The following is a 22,499-nucleotide window of genomic DNA, read 5'->3' on the forward strand; positions in this document are numbered from 1 at the left end:
TGTAGCTAATTGATTTGTCGTAATTTACTTCCAACTTGCTCTCTAATGCTCCAGCAGGGTACTTTTTAAATTTTGAACACAGCAGAAAGGCCCTCCTGGGAGAAAAGCTTCTCTGAGCTTCCTTATGGGGTTTTCAAGCCGCAGTTCACAGATGAAGGAGCAACGGGAAGACAAACACCACCTCCAGCCATGCTAGAGGTGCCTGAGGCAGCTGTCACTCCCACACACCTCCTGAGTGACTGCATTTCATCCTTTTGACCAGCACTGACAAGGAGACAGGGTGATCCCTGAAGTTTGTCCCTTTGGGATTTATAATAGGATCATTCCTCTCCAGCTTATAAATGGCAGTTTCTCAGAGTGAACAAAGAGGTCACTTTGGGAGCTATCTCACTTTCCCAGTCCCCATGTCCAGTGCAAAGACAGGTTTTATTTTGTCCATACACTCAGGCAAGGTACCACAGAATAAACATCAGCTGTGGATCTTTCTCCACTACCAGGAGCTTAGGCTTATGGATACCTTTCTCCAACAGAAAAAAATATGCTATTACTTTTAATGCTTCATGTTGCTTCTGCTAAGAAACACATGATCACCCAGTGTAAAGCATGGAGGAAAATCTCTGCCTAAGAGAGGAAGCTGACAATGTAAAATGTGCTTGAAGACAGCCTACGAAGATACAACTTTCCTTCCTGAACTTTGCTGCTTGCTTTGCTTCTTGAGGTGCCAAGTACACTAAGGACTGACCCCTTTGTGGCAAGGATAATCTACCTTGGGAACAACACTGCTGATGCCTCATCTGGAGGTGGGTCATCTGCCATCACTGGCAGAAAAGTGTCTTTTTCAGTCCCGCTGCTTCCAAACAATAGCTCTTGCCAATAGCCATGGAATCAAATATGTGCCACAGTTTAACTTCACCATGTGAAATGCAGAAGGGATAAACTTTCAAGTTAAGTACCAAGTTAATTTGAAAATGAGGAGACTGTTGCCCTTCGAAGCCAGTTATTATTATGCCAGAGTTATTTTCAGCCACATTTTCTTGGAAAAAAATATTTTCTTACTAGAGAATATAAGACTTGGAAAGAAATTCTACAAAAATTTTCTTTCCTTGATACATCCTTGAGCTGCACCTTTTTATGTAAGAGATCTTCCACCTGTAGCTCTGCCCTGGCTAGAAGAAAACCCAAGAGCCTCCTTCTCTCTTGTTATGCTGAAGCACACCAAAAAGTACTTAGTTAAAGAATTTAGGCTTTACTTGGAGAGATGTTTACAGCTGCTGACCAGCTAAATTGTCTTTAATTTATTTATACTCAGCTCTCTTTCCCTAGCAACTAAGAAAATTACTGCAGCCTTATGCAAGTCATGAACATGTTGATTTGCCACGTGCTTTAGATGTTTAAGGCACTTGGATGGCTTCTTCTAGAAGGAGGCACCTTTTGGCAGGGGTATTGTGATGGATCAATTAACAGGCTCAATCAGCATTTGATTTCAGCTGACCCTTTGCATCCATCAAGGCTCCCAAGGACTGGTGCAAAGTACTTGCACACTAGATTCCAGCTTGCACCTTCAAAAACCCTCCTACACTACCAGACCTGGGTGAAACCATAATCACTACAAGGTAAAAAACCTTATAAATGCAAATGCTTCTGAAACCAGTATGCCATTCTCAATGGTAGGCTCCTGGTCTCAGACAGCTTTTCAGCATCCTAGACACTCATTACATTTCCAAATGGCTCTCCAGGCTTAATAAATCACCCCATGAAGTTCAAGCAAGAGCTCACAAAGTCCTTTGTAACCTTTCAGTGTGCTTAGGCTGGATTTCTACCTGACAGATCAGAAGCAGTGGACCCAAGAAGCAAATCTTCTCCCCAGGAGATGCATCAGGAAGGATTTGCTGCTGGGTTCTCTGCTGCAGAACTAATGGACAGTGCTCATGGCTCAGACTACTTGCAGACTGTGCAGAGATTGGAAGGGAAAATGCGATCGCTGCTGCCAAGGGGTATGGAATGGGAAAGGCAGCCAAATGGGAGCATGTGGTCAAATTGCATGGAAAGATATTCTAAAAGCTCTATGAAATGGGACTGAGCTCAACTTTACTTCAAGACATTTTTGCCACTAGAGCAAAAGGGAAGTACTTATTCCACCCCTCCTGGGGCATTAAGTCATCCATTTTTTACACTTCTTTGCAGCTAAAGCGAAAAGGTAAAATTCTTGTCTTTAACTACACTAGTGTCTGTTTCTAGTAGATGAGCAAGGAAATGGGAGGCCAGGAAATATTCAACTTCTCTCCCTACTCACAGACACTCTACTGCTAATATTATCAAATATCTACATGATTAATAAAATAAAGAAACCCAAAAAACAATTTTAGTGCCATGTGTTGTTGGGAATCCAAATGTCCAAAGACAAAAAATGGGTAATTAAATTTAATGTATGTGAATTTTTTATTGCCAGTCATTATTAGTGTCATAGTTCTATGTGCTGAAGGAAGGGTTACGTCTCCTTGATAGAGAAGGTTTATTTTATTAACTCCTAATGTCCAAGTAGGAAAATTGCAGTAGAGCCTAGAGAAACAGGTGCACCATTAAGCCTAAATATTAAAAATACAATTAAACAAATACAGTCCCTAACATACGCTTTGTAATACAGCAGAATAGGAAAATAGTATTTAACCACATTTAATCCCTTTAAATCACTTCAATTTTAGATATTTAGCTATAGTATTTCCTAAGGTTGAGACTAATTTGATTTAAATATCAATGCAAGATGAATTGTTCTTTAAAGGTACGCAGGAAGTCACCAAGACGTTAAAAGAGCTTCTCAAGAAATTGATGGATGAGGTTTTTTATCCAGTTTCATGGAGAACAGGATATCTTTATGAGCTTTTCTCTGGTCATAAACAGAGCTTCAGGAAAAGCAAGTAGCTGAATCTATGACTTTTGTCTAAAGTCAATAAATATAGGCAGTATGGTTTGTGTCTTTTCAAAAACTCTCCTATATATGACTACAGAATTGGCACTAAAAGCTTCTTTATAGCCAATATAATATAATTTCTAACCACACAAAACCACATTCAGAAGAAGGCATGTGGACTCCTCACTCCCTACCAAATGGATTGTTAGTTCTCTAGAATCTGTAGCAGGCATATAGGAATAAAAAAATATCCTGATTGAACAGGACACAGAATTTGAGCAAGACTTTAATGTTCTGATCAAATGGCAGTAGAATTTTAAATGAAAGCAAAGGCTTGAAATGGCAAGAACTACTCCGACTGACATTTTTACTGAAGTCAGAAGAAAGTTCCTGTGCTCATCAGTTTCTTATTTTGATAGATAAATGGTCCAAATAGTGCTCTCCCTGCAGTCCCAAGCAGCATTTGTGACATTCTTAAAGGCAGTTACTTTTCAGACTACCTGCTCTGAGACCACACAGATAAATACTTAATAACACAGCTTATGAAAACTTTTCAAAGTCAATTGCCTTTCCTCTGACACACCTTTTGCTGATGTTACATAACTGCTTTTAAAAGTGCAAATGCAGTAAACATCATCCAGGGTGAACTGAGAATATAAAAATACCTATTCCCACATATAAGCCACTGCAATCTATAACACCACTTTTATTAGCAACCTGCAATGCAGCCAACACATGGAGATGAAGAAGCCTGAAGAAGTAACTGCTGTTATTATTGTTCTTATGAATCTCTCATACAGTGGCAGTCAAAAATCCAAATACTTCCTTCAGTTCCACATTGGAAAATAACTTTGTTGTGCCATAGAATCAAGCAAATGAAGAGCCCCCTGCCACCAATTTCCTAAACAGATGTCTCAGCAATTATTCTGAAGGCTTCTGTTACCACAATGCTGTCACTGACGCAACCCAGCTTCCTTCTTAGGCATACTTCCCACCCACACAAAAACTCAAGAAAGCACACTCCCAGCAGTTGAAGAAAAGGTCAAAAGCACCTTTTCCCTACTCTTACATGTGAGCAAAAGAGTCACAATGACACCAACTTCTTGTAATTTGAAGGCACCTCAATATCCTTCTTCTGGGTATTCCATAAAAACTATGATAGCAGTTAAAGATTTTTAATCATATTAGGCTGAAAAACTACATTATTAAGTAACAAACGAACAGTTCTTATCTTAAAACCTATCAAAATTTACAGACCCTAAGCCTTGATCTGGCAATTGTTCAGCCAGTCACAGAAAAACGTGTATGAGACCATCAGCAGCACAGGGCAAGGAGCCCCAGCTAGAATGAATCTATGTTCTCCAGCCATAAAGGAATTATTGCAATTAATTAAAGCAATTAATAAATAATTGTCTTGCGTTCAAAGCATCTGATGAGAAAGCCCCCTTTTTGCTGCATTTCACTATGCAAACAGAAGGAGATGAGAGAAGAAGGACCTGCTGTACCCCTGAGCACAGTGTCGCTGATAGCAGCTCCCTGAGGCTTCAGCCATTCACTCTTTCAGAGACCCAAACTTCTCATCATCACTTGTCTTTGAAAAGGTTACCTCGAGCAGGTAACATGTGCAACCATTTGACCATGCTGAAACCTGTAGATACTAAGCATTGTTATTTTCGAGTGGTTCTGAAGCATAACTTTCTGGGGGTCACTATGGCACTCCACACCATGGCATCTGAGCAACCTTGGATGAGATTAAATAGATGTGATTAAAAGATCCTGCACTCAGACTGAAGGAAGAACAACAGATTATGGAAACTTTCTAGCCTAAATGCATTTTACACCTTAATTCAATCTTTCCATCACAGGGCCATCTGCAGAGCTGACAGTTTTCAATATATTTAAGAAGCACAAGTGCTGGATTATCCATTTTACACACTCAAGTCATTCACTCACAAGCTCTCCTAGTACATCATTAAGCATGATTTCTTAGCAGTCAAAAGCAACAGCAGGGATCCCACCACCCTGCTTGGCACCAACTGCTGGACACTGCAGGGCACATGGGACCTGGGCATGCAGGGTGGATGCCAAGGTGGCAAAGGGGTGCCCTGGTAAAGAAGAAAGAAATCAGTTCAGGGAGGCAGAAAGGGGCCAGTTTGCTTGGTTTGTATTGTCCTGCTCTGACATCCAACAGGGACCTTTCCAAAACAGTTTTGGCACTGATATCAACTTCTCCCAACTGAATAACAACCTCTAGCATTTAAACAGATTTATTTGCTTCACAGGCCTGAAGAGTTTTTTGACACAGTTCTCTAAATTGAGCAGAGGCAAACCAAAAAGGGTGGCCAAGTTCTCTGAGTTGGGCAGATGCAGCTGCTTTTATCCAGGATGACCCACATGAACACCGGCTACACCATTCTGCTGCAAAGAACATAATTCCTTCTTGCCACCCAAATTCAGCATTGCTCACTACAGGAAAAGTAATTATCTGTTAATCATCACAGAAGTCAGAAGCCAACATAAAAGCAGCAGTTATATAAAAAAGAAAACCCACAACAACAGACCATGTCAGGTGCCCATTTATCTAAATTAAAATCTTTATCCGTTTCAATGTAATAAGGAGCATAAACCTACTGATCCCATTAAATACAGCTGAAAAACATCTTACAGCAATGCTTTTCATCATAACAAAAGGTTAATCTAATGATCCTGTGCTGTGTTTGATGGTTATAAGACATAGTCAAATTTTATTTTTGGGGTTTGGTTTGTTGTGGTTGTTTTTGTTATTTTCAATTTGGTTGGTTTTTTCTTAGACTTGGGGGGGGTCTTGCTTCTTTCTTCAGTGCTCCTCTGCACCTACTTTCCACAAAATATCTTATCTCCACCTGAGATAAGAGAAACCTTTATGGTATTTAAATGTCTGCAGAATTTTTTCCACTACTAGCTGAAAATAACAGGAAAGCAAGGACTTCAGCACATTGCATTTTTACTTCCAACAACACTACCTCAAATCACAAATTTTCTGAAAGTTTCTGAAAGTGCTATTTGTTATAGGGTTTTTTTCCAAATTAAAATTTGAATTTGGACTTAGAATAGTTGATGAATGAATGGTTATATCTTTGCAGTTTTCTTCCATGCAGTGCTGCCTATTATCTAGGGAATAGAGAATATTGAGAGTCAACCAGGTCATACTGCAGTAATCAAAACAAAATGTGTATGTGTATAATGCAATGTTATTTCCCACACAGCCGATTCTAAGATTTTAGGATAAAGTTTGCTGCATGGCCTAAATTAGCACCTAATTAGTTGTTTTTTGGGGTTTTGTTTTGGTTTGGTTGTTTTGTTTTTTTTTTTTTTTTCATTGGGAGGCATTATCAGAAACAGAGAGAACAAAGAAACTCAAATAAACTCTTTGCAGGTAGAAAATACTGTGACTGCTTGCTTGGGTCTAAAAAAAATCCATCTGAATTATCAGGATAATAAAGGATAATAAACTTGCAGTAGAGGTCAAGTAACAGCAGAGCCAGGAACTGCAGCTAATCGTGTTGGAACTTTTCAACCTCAAATCCCAAAGCTAAACAAGTACAAACAGATGGAGCTTCCATATAAAAATACATATAATTTCTACAGATGCTAGCAACTACATCCATTTTTCCTGTTCCAACAGCTGGTGATCTGGCTATTTCTCTTCAGTCTTACTTGAAGCCTTAGATACTCAGCTCAACTGATTAGAGAGAGCATCCTCCTGATTTACGCATATATAACCACCTGTGTCTTTTTAAGAAAGCCTCTAACACTTTGGACTAGGAGGGGGATTAATTGGGATATATGAACTAGTCACATCCAAAAGATATCAATACAGAAGCAAAGAGGAAAAAGAATCACAGAATGTAATGTCAGCATTTAGTGGCTGAAAATGGCAAAACTTGAAATGAGGAAAAAAACCCCAAGGTATTATACAGAAGTGGGCACTTGCCTGAATTTGTTCATTGCTCCTTTCCAGAAGAGTTAACATTATAACATTCTTCAGCTTCAAAGAGCAAAGAAGCATTTTGAACACTAAGGAAATGTAGTTTTCAATGATGACTTCTTAAAATAGAAAACACAAAAATTATGGGGAAAAATATGATGCAATATACACATGTGTACCTACACAAGGGCAAACAATGTGAGAACCTGTACTACAGTTCTCATTGCTTGTCAACAGTATATTGGTGTTAAAATGTTAAAATACTTTTTCCATAAATTTCAGTAACTTCAGAGGTTAAAATTGAAAAAAACATTTTTGAGTAGAGAGCTTTAAAGTTATAATTTGGTCTTTTCCAATCTCCTGGTAGAAAAACAGTTTTTCATGCTCTAGTCCATAGAGAAATCCTCCAGCTTCTCAATGTGACAGCTGGACTGTAAGCAACCCAGGGAAAGGAATTCAGCATTTCCAGCAGCGCTAAGCACGACATTGTTCCCATACATAACAAACAAGGCAGATCATGCAGAAGCAAGGGCTCACCTTTGATTTTTCCAGGCCTCTTCCAGTCTCTGAAGATCAGCATTTAACCATTTGGCTCTGGTCCTTTACTCTTGCTTTTTACCATGTTATTATGTGAAAGCACATCTTGCAATCTTGATCTCTTTCAGAAACGACAGGGGCCACAGAAAGCCTGCAATTGCTGAGAATCCACTGGAGATGTTCTGAATTCTCCTGCAGCAGTTCAGAGCACTGATGTGCATTCTATGGATTTGGACAATCAGACATAGTCTGCTTAATGCTTCTTTTCACAACCAAACTAATATTTTATGTTATCATGTGCAAGTATAGTCAAACAGGTTTTTTAACAGTCATTGTGAAATATATTGAAATATATTGCAAGCGTGCACCAGGTTTTCAAAGAAAGATTCTTCTCATATAACAACAAAGATATAATTTTCACAGCATACAACATAATAAGAAATCTACTTCTAGAATTATTTCCTCTTTATGTTATAATTACAATCTAAATCTAAAAGTTAGATTTGCACAACTTTCTTTTGAATCTGCATAGTTTTTTCTTACTCAGGAAACAAAGAACTCAAGTGCTGCCTACAAGAATGCCTAGGACAAAGTTGTACCTAAACTTCTACACAGTGCTGAAAGCTTTCATAGTCACAAAGTTATGTTTTAAAAGATCTTAGAAAGCCAACATCGATAGAATCTCAAAGGAAAAAATATCAACAACAAGAAAACCAAAAGCTTTAAAATATTTCCTTAGTCTGTCATTCAAGATTCTTTAGTTGCTTTATCAATGAGAAATTTTGGGGGGTCAGCTGGAGCTGGGTGATCTTAGATAATGATCATCTGTACTGAATTCCTATAAGAGAACTATAATTCCTATGAGGGACAACTATAAGATTGTTTTTCATAATTAATTCTGAATCATCTGTTTAAATTTTAAGGAGCCATTCACAGTCATCTGTGCTGTGTGTCAAGTGTCACAACTACATCTGAATTATGCAGAGGAAAAAAGTTGTGTGTGACAGTCTATTATTTTCCTATCAGAAATGAAAATGAGTTCACAAAGCATCACAGAGCCTAAGAGCTGATTTAGTAATCACAGCACCTACAACAAGAGACGAGGCACATCCAGGAAACTTCCTAAGAAAGATAAATCCTTGTTTCTGTGTTTGGACACTTTTGACACTGTCCTGCTGCTATAAGCTTTCTGGAAAGTGTTGTACCCCTAAAAATACACCCAAGGCTGAACATTTTCAGGAATTCTTCAGCAAGCTTTGATAGCAGCTGACCACAGAGACAAACATTTTCTGCCAAAATAGGATCTTGGGAGATTTTGCTGGGCTCCCAGTCCTGACTATGCACAAGTCATTTCCAGACCAGCTGCCAGTCTGGGCTGGTGGCATCTGCTCCAGTTTGCCTTCCTCTCATGCTCCCTGCTGCAGACACACACTGAGCCCGGAAAACCTGCCAGAAATCTCAGAAACCCCACACCCTGACCTCCACTGCACCACATGGAAGTGCTGCTTGATGCATCTTAGGTCTTCAAGGAAGTTGCTGTATTTGTATCATTTCAATGCAATTCAGCACCAGTGTGGGATACAGACACATGCAAACACTAAACGGGTTCCTCCAGCAGCCCTCCTTCCAAGCCATTCCACTTCCTCAAGTGCTCCTCACAAGTCTTGCACGTGATGTACTCTCCCCATCTCTACAACTCCCCTTATCACACACTTGATTTCATACAGGCTGGGACTTACCCTGCTTAAATGCTGCTGCTTTTAAAGAGAGTCACATTGCAGTGCAATAAGAAACTGAAGTAAAGAGAAAAGCATGCTCAAGAGCTGCAGAGTAGTTGGAAATGTGAAAAGGAGGAAAGCTAAAGCCCAATCTACACTAGAAAATTTTGCCAGCATAGCTGCATCCCAGATCTCAAGACACAGATGGTTTAAACAGCCCTGTAACTAATGGGGTTTCTGCCATTAGCACTTATGCCAATTCACTGTGTGAACATAATTCTTCTGGCTAAAATATCCAGTTGTGTCAATGCTAGGATTTAAATCCCTAAAAAAAATACAATTAGAACCAAACAAACAAACAGAAAAAAACCTCCATCAACAAAAACTCCACACAACAGGAAAAGCACATGAAAGTAGCAAATGAGGACTTCCTGGTTATCCTGTGGTGCTCATGGAAAGTCTGATCAGTTACCTACCCACATTAATGCTCTGCCTCCATGCAGGAGAAAGCAGGTACAAGAACAGTTCTCTGTATTGTATCACCAGCACTTTGGCACCCCTGAGTGCAGAGTATAGCAAAAATCACACCCTGGTTAGTATAGATCTAAGTTTGAAGGCACAGAATCTGAATTTTAGAAACACAGCCCCCAACCTAAGAGTACAAAGTCATCAAGGCAAGGCAGCCTGGCATCCTCTAGCAGAAAAGCATTGTCTGAAAGAAAAAAAACCAAACATTCCTCCACAACAAAATCCTCTGCCCTGAACGCATCACTCTGAGAAAGCTTTCCACAAATTCTTCCTGCTTTTCTGGCAGTTTTTCTCTTCCTCTTTCCCATGTAGTCTGGGCAAAAAAAACCCAAGCATCTTGAGTTCTGCTTCCTATAAAAGGCTGATGCTCTTAATATCCCTCCCTATTCCAAAATCATCAGCTTTAAGGACTGTTCTGTTTGTTGTGCTTGAAGTACTTCTTGGCCAGGGCTACATCCACATCATTCAGGAGAAATAGCCTGAATTGTCTCAGTTAGTCCCAATAAAGGAAATGTTAGAGAAGTGCTATTCAGGGCAAACTCAATGCAGAGTTTGCATCTGATAGGATTATCCTATGCCATGTGGATAATAAGATCAAGGGGAAACGACCTTCAGTCTCCAAGATGATCAGATGAGGACTAGAACAAAGACAAATGACACAGAGAGAAGAAGTACAGAGAAAGACACTGGGAAATATGCATTAAGACAAACATTATATAATATAGCATCAGTCTCCAAAAACTAGTCAGAGATGAGATTAAAGATTAAGTTAATTTTGCCATCTCTCCTAACCATAAGTGATCAGCCACAGACTTGTGCTGTTCTTGTGTCACACAGAATCCTGCTGCAGATGAGGAGCACAGGGACCTGTCGCCTTCACTCCACTTCCAGCAAACTCTCCTGAGAGCAAATCTCCCTCAAAGCTGTTCTGGTGATCACACAGCAGAAAAATAATTCCCCAACTGTTGCACCAGGGTATAGTCTGAAAATTATGTTTTCTTACCTTATAGATTGAAATAGAGATCTTTTCCAGGCACACATTTGAAAATATTGTTTTGCTACTGAACTTCCTTCTTGCAAAAGAGTTTCAGAGGAAGGTCTGTCAGTGAAAGAGGTTTGGGACTTGCAGCTGCACACACAAGTGTTTTCAGAGGGCTGTCAAAGAACACATGGCCTCAAAGCATAAGGACAAGTGGGAAGTGGGAGAAACAAGGCTGCATTTTATGACTGTTCAAGCAAACTAAAACTGCCTCTAAACCTCCTTCCTCCAGCACTGCCTTGTGATTCCGACAGGTTTCAAGCCCTTACCCGAAAAGGCAGTTTTTTTAGAACACAAGCAAAGCCATTCTGCATTTTCAGCTCCCTGTTCCAATTTACTTGATATCAATGAAAACAAGTCACTCCTGCCTAGTAAGAAAGTAGTTGTACAAATCAGATAAAAAATAGGTAATTAGTCACTTCTTTGATTCACTACCAATCAAAAAAATAAAGGAAAAAAAAACCTTCAAGTAAAAACAGACAGGAACCTTGCTTTTTCTTCAACAGGACTAAAGTAAAAATTGTTAACTTTTTCTTAATACAGAAAGTTTTTGGTTGAATGGAACATTTCAGGCATGTTAGAACCAAACTAAACGAAGGATGAATGCCAAAGAGTAGGGATGGGAAGTGAGTGGCCCACTTATGTTATGGAGGGTTCAAGTTCAGATCCCAGCCCCAAGTCCAAGGGGATATGTGTCTCTAATGACAGGGTGGTGGCCGCAGGGTTACAAGGGATTTTGTCTTTACAGAACACTTGCCATCATGAATGTGCCATTCTGGGCAGTGTGGAGCTCACACTGGGGGATGGGGTGCTCAAACACTTTTTTTCACATATATTTGTTTATTTAAACAACTATGAGCATCACCAGCAGAAAAGATGGCAGGAAGCAGCTCCTATGGGCACTATGGTCCAGCACCTGATCCTCTGGGACTCTTCCACAACATATACAACACACAGACAACTAGCCAGGCCATTATCCTGAGAGATCTGGACTAGGGGCTCAGACCAGCCTCAAATAAGAGAGGAAACCAAATCCCTTCATCTAAAGAAGAAACAAATCACTGTCATCTCTTCTGGAGAGCTATGAATAGGGGAATTAAATTTTCTCTTTCTTCAGCCAAAAATGATCAAATCATAACAGGTTCACTCTGTGACCACCCAAGTAACTGAAGCTGGACTGGGGAGTCGTGTTATATAAGCAAGTCCATCATCCTGTGTTCTTGCTGCTCCTCCTTCCCTCCCCCCCACACCCCTCAGCTAGATTAAAACAGATGGCAGAGGGACATGAAATAAAGAGCAAACACAGGCAAGTGACTAATTTTCCAAAAGGAGACAGAAAGCCAAACCCTTTACTTCAACGTTAGAAGCAGCAAGGAATGCATAATTACCCTCTGAACATCACATTCCTCCACATAAGCAGATGCAGTGGTTGCTACAGATAAGATGACAACAAGCAGGGGAGGGATCCTCCCGGCAGGCTTGACAGGCAGTCTGGGACTACACTGCAAACCTAGACACACAAGCAGAGAACCTGGCAGAGGAATCACAGTAGCAAACATGAAGGAGGACAGAGCTATTCCAGTGCTTCCCTGTTACCAGAGAGCACTGTCTTCATTCCTGTCCTGCTGGAGTTGGTGCTTGCATCTCTCCTGTCAGCACCCAGTGGAAGAGGGCAAATTCCCCTTCCCTGGCAGCTCGAGAAGGCTTCAGACTTTGCATTTCAGCTGCTTCAGTGGAAACACTACCTACCTCTGTTGGTTTTGCTCCAGGAGCAGAAACATGACAGAGCAGACATTTGGGGTGGTAATTTTCAGGGCTAAATCTATCAGACTTTGTCATTTTAGCCATTTGGGATTATTTCTGCTGGCTGAACGAATTTAAAGAGACATCCATAAAATTTAAATCCACCATAATCCTTGTTGTGCCTGGCACAAAGCATACTGCACCACATCATTTTGCCAACAGAAGGACTTTTAAGACTGTTACACAGCTGAAAAAAGCACCAAATACAGGTTCAAGGCTGAGAAAGGGACTTTGCCATTCTGTAAAAAATCAGAGTGCCTGTGCTCAGACATGGAGATACCTATTCTCCAGGACTCAGATGTTTCCTTCCTGTGTTATATTGGTATTCAGAGCATGCTGCAAAGACTATTTATTTGCCCATGTTTCTGCTGAGGCGTGCTTGGGAGACAGAATTCTACATTATCTTTAGTTGATATTAGTTCAATTGATTTGCCTGTAATTTTGCAGTTATTTGTTCTCTGTGTTTCTAGGTCTGTTGTGACCTTTTACAAGTGGAAATTATAAATAACTCCAGTTTGTGGAGAGTCATACAGCAAAAACTAAACAACTGTTGAGATATTCCTCCAGGTGCCAATACATTTCAGGTCAAAACTGTGCTCAGTCCCATGGACTAGATAACACCACCCAGACAGGGAATCTTAAGCATTAATTTAGCATGCATATACAAATATTTGCTGACAGATTACGAACTGGAAATAACTCTACCTCTGAGTTAAATTGCAGATATGGGGGAAAAAAGAAAAAAAACAAGGTTTTAAGCATGAAGAAATGCAGACTGGGTAAGGAGAGTTGGCAACCTTGTAATTTCTGCTTCGCACTTCAATCTGCTGACAGACATCTACTTTGCATTTCAGGAAAGGCAGGCTTGCTGCAGCAGCCTTCAGCTGGCAAGGAACTTCCCTTACAAACCTTCCCTGCCTTCTCCCAGGGCACTGTGACTTTAGGAGCCTTAGGAACAGTTATTGGCAAGAAAGAATTTAAGAACACCAAGAATCAGGTGAAAGTGTCCTTCTACCCTTCCTCCTCTGTCGGGACCTGGGAGATCAAGCTCCAAGTACACATCCCCTATCAGATCCAAGTACAAGCTCAGCTTTCTTAAATGGATTTTTTTAATCCAAAGCAACAATATTTCCCTCTACTCACACTTAATATGATGGATGAAGCTAATTGTCATTAGTACATCACCGATCAATATCTAAACACATTAGGAAGTCACATTAGGAGGTATTTGTACAATTTTTTAAAGCATCATAAAAAAATTTAGATCCAATTGGCTTGCAGGTCAGAGTGGCCAACAGAGCAAGGGACACCTGCTGGCAAGTGAAGTGTTTCATTTCAAAGACAGCTAAGTCTGGTGGAAGGTAGAAAAGTAGGAGCTTTCTCTACCCTGGCACAACTTTGTGTTTACTTAAAGCACAAAGGTTGCTACTGCTGCCTGTAGCAGTTTAAATGCTCTCAATACAATCCCTGGCTTACTTTGCTGTCTAATTACGGTTACTGTTTTTTAATTAAGACATATTTTGCTAATGAACCTACATGGAAAAAAAGCAAACACCTTCTCCCACCCCTCCCAGTACCCTCAGAAAACCTGTATTCAAAAAGCAGTACTTAAACACTAATCAGCAAGTTTTCTCCCTACCAATGCTTAAAGCAATATTAAAAAAAAAAAAAAAAAAAAGAAAAGAAATAAAAAAACAGCCCCAAAAATCAAGAGCTGTACATTTCTAGCAGTTCAATCTACATTCAGAACCCCAAACAGCAGACTGATGATGCCTTTCCCAAAGGTGTTCCCAGTAATGTTTCTCCAGCATTAGGGATTTTTAATTATTTTTTATGTTTTCAAGGGCAGAGTAGTACTGTTTTCCAAACCTGGAAAGGCACACTAAGGCTGTTGAACAAGAGCAATTACATTGTTATTTTGTAAATCTTCGTCACAAATGATGGGTTATGGGCTTAATAATACACACACATGCCCAGGAAAAGCTGAAACACCAGAAACATCCATTTTTCTTGAGTGGCCACTATACAAACTCAATGCTTACTTTGTGATAAAGCTGCACAAACATTTTTACCCCTGCCTTCTAGACATGATCAGTAAGATGATATATGTGCGTGTTTACATTCAGGTCACCTTAATATGCCAGATCTGGAAGGGAAGGAGAAAAGATATGTAGAAGTGGCTAATTCCTCCTTAATAATAATATTCTTGTGTCCAAGATAAGAGGCATGCTATCTTAGGTGAACAGCAGCTTCCTTTGTTTACAGTGCTCTTGTTCAACAATCATAAATAATAATAAATAATTAATAAAGTACAAGTCTTGAATTCAGGACAATGTAATGCAATCAAAATTTCAAGTCTTTCCAGAGTTTTCCAACAACAGCTGAGTATTGAAATAGTAATAATAATAAAAAACAACACTTCCATCTGCAGCAAGAGCAGGTGCCATGGAATTTGAGCTTATCACTGATAAGTGATAAGCTGAAAGATTCTACAAGAGGGGCACTGAGCTGCCAACTTCACAAAAGTAGCCTTATAAACATCTGGACTGTAGTAATTCTGAAAATAGCTGCATGCTTAAAATAGTCGCTGCTAATCCCATTCCACAAGAGATAAATCATGCTACTAAGAGAAAGCAATAAAAATAAACAAACTAAGGTTCCAGGGAATTCCTCTTGTTTTTCAGTGAATTAGTGGAAGCACTATAATGAATTTGCTCAAAAATTGACAAGGAAAGGCTAAAGCAGAGGGGCAGAGGCCAGCTCTCCTACATTCTAATCCAGTGCACTGTCTACAGGATCATACTTCATACTTCTAAAAGTGGGTTGGTTGCTTGCTGAGGACAGAAGCCAGCCATAGCAACTGACTGAACTGAGTTCCACTTAAGAAAAAATCCAGAATTAGGTCACTCTGGCCATTATCAAAAGAGAAAGAAGCAGCAGTCATTAAACACTGCCAATGCTTCAACTCCACATATTTATAAAACAATCTTTTTAGTTAATGATCACCCAGTAAAGCTGCACCAGTTAGAAAAGGATCCCCACCTCACTCAACAAGGAAAGCCACCAAATTTTGTGACTGGCAGTCCTAAGCAGCACAGCCCTCTGCCTGGCTCTGCCTCCACACAGAGAGGCGTAATCACTGCACAGAAATGTGCACTTTTCTGCCACTGTGCTTCTCATAAAGAGCCTCCAAATCACAGCAGCACTAAGGGAACTACTTATTCCTACATGCCACTTTTACAAATCTACCTATACTATCTTCCCTACTCCACAGTTTCAAACTGAAGAATCTTTCAAAAATGATTAATCAGCTTTCATTTGTTCTAAATTGCTTTTTCCTTGCTTGCAATTAAGGACTAATATCCAAAGAGTTAGACATTTATAAGGTGATTAACCATAATGAGAAACTGTTTTAAAGTATGATCAACTGCTAAATATCAACAGATATCTTCATTTTTTCCCAATGAACATTTTCCCCTATGTATATGCACAAGCTTGAAAAGGAAGATTTATTTAGCAGAGGTTGAACATTCACCAAATAGTAGCACATGTGTCTGTTCTTTCCCTAGAAGGCAAGTAGGTATAGACAAAAATCTGCAAAACAGAAATTAGTGTGGATTCAGAAAGTTTTAAGGTGATGCTGACATGATGAAAGATCTATTTTTACATGTGTGATGTATATTTCAAGTTCAGAGAAAGGAACAGAGAAAGCACACACATGTTGCAATCAGCTCATGTACAGAACAAGTACCTGCTCAGCATATCACCATATAAAATATATTTCATTTCCTTATATTTCTATTCAATTAAATGTTGGCCAACCAGTGCTAAAAACATTTCTGAGCAGACAGTATCATATTAAGCACTGTCTGGGTTAAAATATCAAACCAAGTGAGTGAGTTGGGTCCAAGGTTATAAACTGTAAACGAGATTATTTTTCAGCCACTCCAGCATAATATCAGAAAGCTTTAGTTATGTTAATGAAACCAAATTTCTGAAAGAAAAATTATTCACCAATTTCACGTATTTCCCTACATGTGGCATCCAATATAACACAAGTGCAACTCACTCACTACACTCAAAAATCTGAGAGAGATAACTCCACTTAGGTGTTCATCAAGTAGATCTTACACAAGAAATTGCAGGTCAACACTCACTAGAGGATGAAACCTGATCCTCTTTAGAGCAGAGCTTGTCATTCACAATAAAAGCTGGAAACTCCAATTCAGCTGCACTCTGCAGGGTACTCAGAAACTCTTCTTGGTAAGAATGTATCCCCAGAACACAACCAAGAACTTATTTCATTAGTATTTCTCTGCATTTTCCTTCCTGCAGAACCATGGGAAGAGTTAGGCTATTTCCATAGAGAGAGCCATTAGCAGAGAGTCAAGTAGCATCCAAGTTTTCTGCAGTTTTCTTTGGCAGAAACCACAGAACAGTAAAACTTGAGGAAAATTAAATATGTTCTCAGGACTTTAATGTACATATAATACTTCAATTAGACAATAAGTGAAACATTTGAAGCTTTAAAACATATTAAGCTGTTTCATTTTAGAGATGTGTAAGAGGAAGACGTAAAATAACACATCACACAATTTTTTTCTTCTCCTGTTCGTATGGTGTCACTCTAGGGCATGTTTCACATTTTTATTTTCTCTTCAAAACTATGTCCCAGTTAAGAAATCCCATGTTTAGCTGATACACGAGGAATGAGTCACTTATTGATGGGGAAAATGAGTTTATATGGGGAAAATAAGCATTATGCCTGCTGGATTAATGTTTTCAACAGTCATTACATTGCTTAGTGGAGCAGACAGCACAAGCCTAAAAGTAGTAATAAGGCTTACTTTAGGATGAGGTTGGTTGCATTAAACCAGTTTCAGGACTCCTCTACAAAGCATTCATAATAAAGTGCTTCTAGCTAGAGGGCAAATAAGTATTTTTAGCTACTCAAGGAACAAGGCTAGAATTTGGAGCCAGCATAATTTCCAATCATAAGTCTGAACTTCTTGTAAGCTTAGGGCCCACAGTCTTTTAGCATGACAAAAATCAAGGGTGCAACATCTGAATGTTTTTACTTTTCCAACAGGTAACTGCTACGGGTAAAGATCATCTTTAAAAGGGAACATGGATTTAATAAACTCAACTGAACAAAACAGTACATCAGAAGAACCTTTCAAATGGGCAACATCCAAGATTCTCATTTCCATTACCCTGTCTGTGCTTGCTCTAATGACAACGGCCATCAATTCTCTCGTGATGACTGCAATAATTGTGACAAGAAAGCTCCACCACCCCGCCAACTATCTAATCTGCTCTCTTGCAGTGACTGACTTCCTTGTGGCAGTCCTGGTGATGCCCTTCAGCATTGTCTACATCGTAAAGGAGACCTGGATCATGGGGCAGGTGGTGTGTGACATTTGGCTGAGCGTGGACATCACATGCTGCACTTGTTCCATCTTGCACCTCTCTGCCATTGCTTTGGACCGGTACAGAGCGATCACAGATGCTGTGGAATATGCCCGGAAAAGGACACCAAAGCACGCTGGCATCATGATAGCAGTTGTTTGGATCATATCCATTTTTATCTCCATGCCACCTTTGTTTTGGAGGCACCAGACAACCAGCAGGGAGGATGAATGCATCATCAAACATGACCACATAGTTTTCACCATTTACTCCACATTTGGCGCCTTCTACATCCCACTGGCCTTGATCCTGATCCTTTACTACAAGATCTACAAAGCAGCAAAGACATTTCACAGGAGAAGCGTCAGCCGGATAGTGAGGGAGGAGGGGGTGAATGGACAAGTCCTTTTGGACGCAGGTGAAAGAAGCACCAAATCAGCTTCAATGCCCAGCACAACAGAGAAAACCTCAGATCCCCTGGTGAGCTCTGATAAAATCAACATCACCCTACGAAGTCCCAGGTCTGAATCCAAGCACGAGAAGTCCTGGAAAAAACAGAGAATCTCCAGCACGAGAGAGCGAAAGGCAGCAACAACGCTGGGTTTGATCTTGGGGGCATTTGTGATCTGCTGGCTCCCATTTTTTGTAAAAGAAGTAGTTGTTAACACCTGTGAAACATGTCACATCTCAGAAGACATGTCTAATTTCCTAGCATGGCTGGGATATATAAACTCCCTTATTAACCCTTTAATCTACACAATCTTTAATGAAGATTTCAAGAAAGCCTTCCAGAAGCTTGTACGGTGCGGGCAATACCTTTAAGAGCTTTTGTTCATATGAGGAGAACACAGTCATTATTTTTTAACCTGTATAAATTTCTATAACTGAGATGGCATTTGTTGTATTTAAGGCAAAGCACCAGGACTCCGCATTTACATTATAATGACTTCTTTTGTATAGGTAATATTTGGAGCATTAATTGCCCAAGTTTTAAAGAGATGGATCATCTGGGATTGGTTTTGCTCTAGAAAAAGGGGTAGCTGTGATCCAGCTGGGATTTGCACAGCTGCCTAGCTTGAAGCATAAGGTATTACCTTAAAAATGAAGGAAATATGCACTTGAAATAGAGGAGGAAACAAAACTTTTTTAAAAGTAACCCTCAGTCATCAATGAAATGTTAAGTAAAACAACTTACACATTTTAAACCCTACTGATACAAGATAGAAAATACATCATAGAATGACAACATGATTTTAACAATCGGGCACAGGCCTGCAGCATAGAGCCAAGCCATTCTCAGTCAAGGGTAGTAGCTTTAAATATATCTACAATCATCCTAAGCCAGTGAGCTGCAGCCCTGCCTTGTCCCATAGGTGAACTTCCCTGTGTTACACAGCACTCCAGCAGCAGGCACAGGGCTTTCATGAGTTACCAGTTTTATAGCAAGCCAGTGTTGGGAGCCCTCTGCCATGGCACACCCACAGCAGATGTGAGCATAAGCCCAAGGGAAACCGCCAACAATCTGGGGCACCTCCAGTGAGCTGGGTAAACGGAGTGCCTGGTGCTTGGAGATACCACTTCTGTGGGAAAGGGAAGGCTCTTAAAGAGCAGATGGTTCTCCTTGTGGAGATATTAGAAGGGAGAGAAGCAGGAAACAAGGAGGCACTCCTTTCTCCATGTCCTCACACCTGGCCAGGCACAGAGCCTGTGACCTGCAGCACCAAACCAGCCACAGCTCATACCAGGGCTGACCACTTCTGACAGAGGGTGGCTGAGTGAGGTTTGAAGAACTGGAGCTTACAGCCCCAGCTCAGCAAGTTCAGCCCTCCATCCTCAGAAGCCTGATGGCCCTGAACCTTTTCTCAACTGCCCCATGCACCAGGGCTGTGCTCCCTTTCCAAGCAAGTGAGAAAGCACAAAAGTGCTGGCAGTGTGGGTCTCTGGAAAAGGCTGTGCAGCACCTTCTGCAGCAGAGGAAGAGGGATTGACCTCAGTACGCACTGCACACCTAGGCAGGGGATCCTGTGGAGTACTCACTGAGAAGCTCACCTCTAAACCCCTCCTGTCCCCAGAGCACCCATGCATATCCCCATTCCCAGAAGAGTTAAAAAGGCATTACAGGAACTACAGCCCACCCTAACTTATTTAGTCAAAGACGTCCTCTATGAACAAATCCCTCGCAAGGCCTGAAAGATGGCAGCTTGGCCAATCCTGACTGACACATTCTAGATGCCAAGCCATTAAGTTGTTAAGAGCCACACCAAAGCCCAGGCTTTGCACTTTTCAGGACGAACAGATTCAGGCTGTGTCACTAAGAGCCCAGATCCAAATTCTTTGTCAGACATTCAGTGCTGCTTCACAGGAACAGGTACTTGAGGCTACTTACAGGGATTACAAACCCCACAGCAGCAACCTCCTGCAAAGGTTCTCCAGTTTGGCACCTGGGCCACCAGCCTAGGGACACCACAAAGGAACTGAGAAAGGACAGCACCATGGTCACCTTTAGCTGGGGAAAGGTGTCACTGGCCCTTGCAATTGTTCTTCCAAGAGACTTTCAGTGGTTTGTATTAGACAAAAAAAGAAAAACACAGAAAAAAAGTCAACACTGTCATTTGTCTCTCCCCCTCTCCCTCCTCTGTATTACAAACTCTGGAGTTTGTAATAATTTTTGTATTTTCCCCACTGGCTACCAGTTAACACAACAGCTGTCAAAAGGGTTTCCTGCAAGATGACGAGGTTTAAAACTTGAGATACTGGATTAATTTGTTTCTGTTACTTGCAACTTACTGTATTCTGCTTTCACATCAAGGTCCAAATGAAATGCAATTCAGAATTAGCAGAAACAGTGCATTTGCTTGGTTGTTGATTTTAACACAGCCAGAAATCTAATGGAAAGCTCACTTGTCATACCATGGAGCTCAGCACAGCAGTGGCACAGCTAAATTTTGAAGATACTGGGATGCGACAGAGCGGAATTGGCTCATGCTCAGTGCAAGCCAGCACACTTTATTACCATTGCAGTCAGAGCACAGCCTCTGCAGCCCCCATGACCTCAGCACTGCCTGCATTATGCAGAGAGAAAAAATTGCTCTCAGCATCAGCTGTGCTCTGCTGTCTCCAGAAAGAGACATGAATTTTAGCTTTCCAAAAGGATTAGCAGATTAGTAGGAGGCAGTACAGAAAACCCCACAAAATCGTTCACTCTTGAAGACCTCTGTTTCCCACATTTCCTGAGTCATAAACCTGGGTGTCTTGGTGGAATCCATTCCTCTCCCCCCACCTCTCCCTTTATGGCTGCTGGAGTACAGACTATATTGTTTATCCTCTTACTTGTAAGATGTTTGACAATATCTTGTAAAATCAAATTGGAAGGAAAAATAGGGGCTGCTTTTCAGGAGAAAAGATACTTAAAATACTCATTTAAATAATAATGAGTGAAGATCAAAGAAGGAACCATATGTAGATAAACAGAAAATAGCTGTCATTTATGCACTGTTAACAGTATTATACTCTGAAACTAATTAAGCTGCTAAACATTTCTCAAGATGCAGGGTGGTTTCTTTTGTATCGTTTTCACCGAGCTGTATCTGCTCACCCTTCAACACAGAGGTGGGAGAGGCAACTACAAGAAATCTGATCGAACAAGTGGGAAGTTATTCCATTAAAAGCACTTGCGGCTTGTGGACCATCATTTCTTGGTGTCTGACTGCGACTCATCACTCGTTCCCTTACAGAACCTACTGTGCCAAACACTTCCCCACACAGCACCACACAGTATCATTTCATCTCTAGCATTTACCCATGCATGTGATGCATCCAGGAAAAAAAAAAACAAGAATTCCCCTTTCAAAATGGATAGACATTAAGATGTCTGCATGATTCTGCTTTCCCTCCCCATGAAGTACACTGGACCTTAGCACCAGGCTCAAGGAGTACTATTTTATGCACTGAAGCTACGATTTTTTGCAAGTAGCTCTGTGCCCTGTGAGAGTTCAGTCTCAGCAAAGAGAAAAAAAAAAGTGTCTGGTTTCCCACCTTCGTCAGAAGAGTCTGTGTGTATATTTCAGGGAAAGGGTTTACATGTCCTCCAGAGTTTGCACAAAGCTTCCTGGGTTCCTATCCCTGCTGCAACTGCCCTCCCCATTGCTGTTTGCTGCCCACCCATCAGTTTAGATTTCTTCCAACACCCAGAGGACTGGATTTGCAACAGCTGACCCAGTCCCACTTCATCTTTCACAGAGAATTGTTCCTGAAGTAGCCATGAACACGATATCCAGCTCAGGTGGATGGTTTTTACAAGCAACAAGCAGTTAGATACACCTCATTGTGCTGTACTCATTTCTTTGCCTTTCCTCCCTGCCAGATGCTTTATTGGTGTCCTTTCCTCCTGAGGATGGCATGCCCCTACAAAGAGCTTGGGGACTCAAAAACACATTTGTTTTAGTGATGCAGTCACACTTGTTAACACATGACTGTACCACCCAGAAACACCCACCTCATCCAAATGTGCTTTTGGCAGTCGCTGTATTCAGCTGGCGCCTGATTGTTCTCCGTGCTGGGGAGGTGCACAGAAATAGCTCCACACCAAAT

At 40.7% G+C, this 22,499-nt stretch overlaps 1 protein-coding gene across 4 annotated transcripts in view; it reads left to right on the plus strand.

Annotated features, from left to right (window-relative positions):
* Positions 1-21,600, plus strand: part of HTR1F (5-hydroxytryptamine receptor 1F) — a 103,755-nt gene extending 82,155 nt beyond the window's left edge. For 3 of the 4 annotated variants that reach the window (XM_021541329.3, XM_021541312.3, XM_021541321.2), the window contains exon 3: positions 17,590-21,600. In XM_021541329.3, the coding sequence (XP_021397004.1) occupies positions 17,628-18,731 (1,104 nt within the window). In that variant the 5' untranslated portion in view covers positions 17,590-17,627 and the 3' untranslated portion in view covers positions 18,732-21,600. Of the gene's footprint in view, positions 1-10,495; positions 10,634-17,589 lie in introns of all 4 variants that reach the window. The other variant, XM_021541340.3, reaches the window with a different exon arrangement.
* Positions 21,601-22,499: the final 899 nt, after the last annotated feature.

This window comes from Lonchura striata, chromosome 2 (assembly GCF_046129695.1).
Source record: "Lonchura striata isolate bLonStr1 chromosome 2, bLonStr1.mat, whole genome shotgun sequence".
NCBI lineage: Eukaryota > Metazoa > Chordata > Aves > Passeriformes > Estrildidae > Lonchura > Lonchura striata.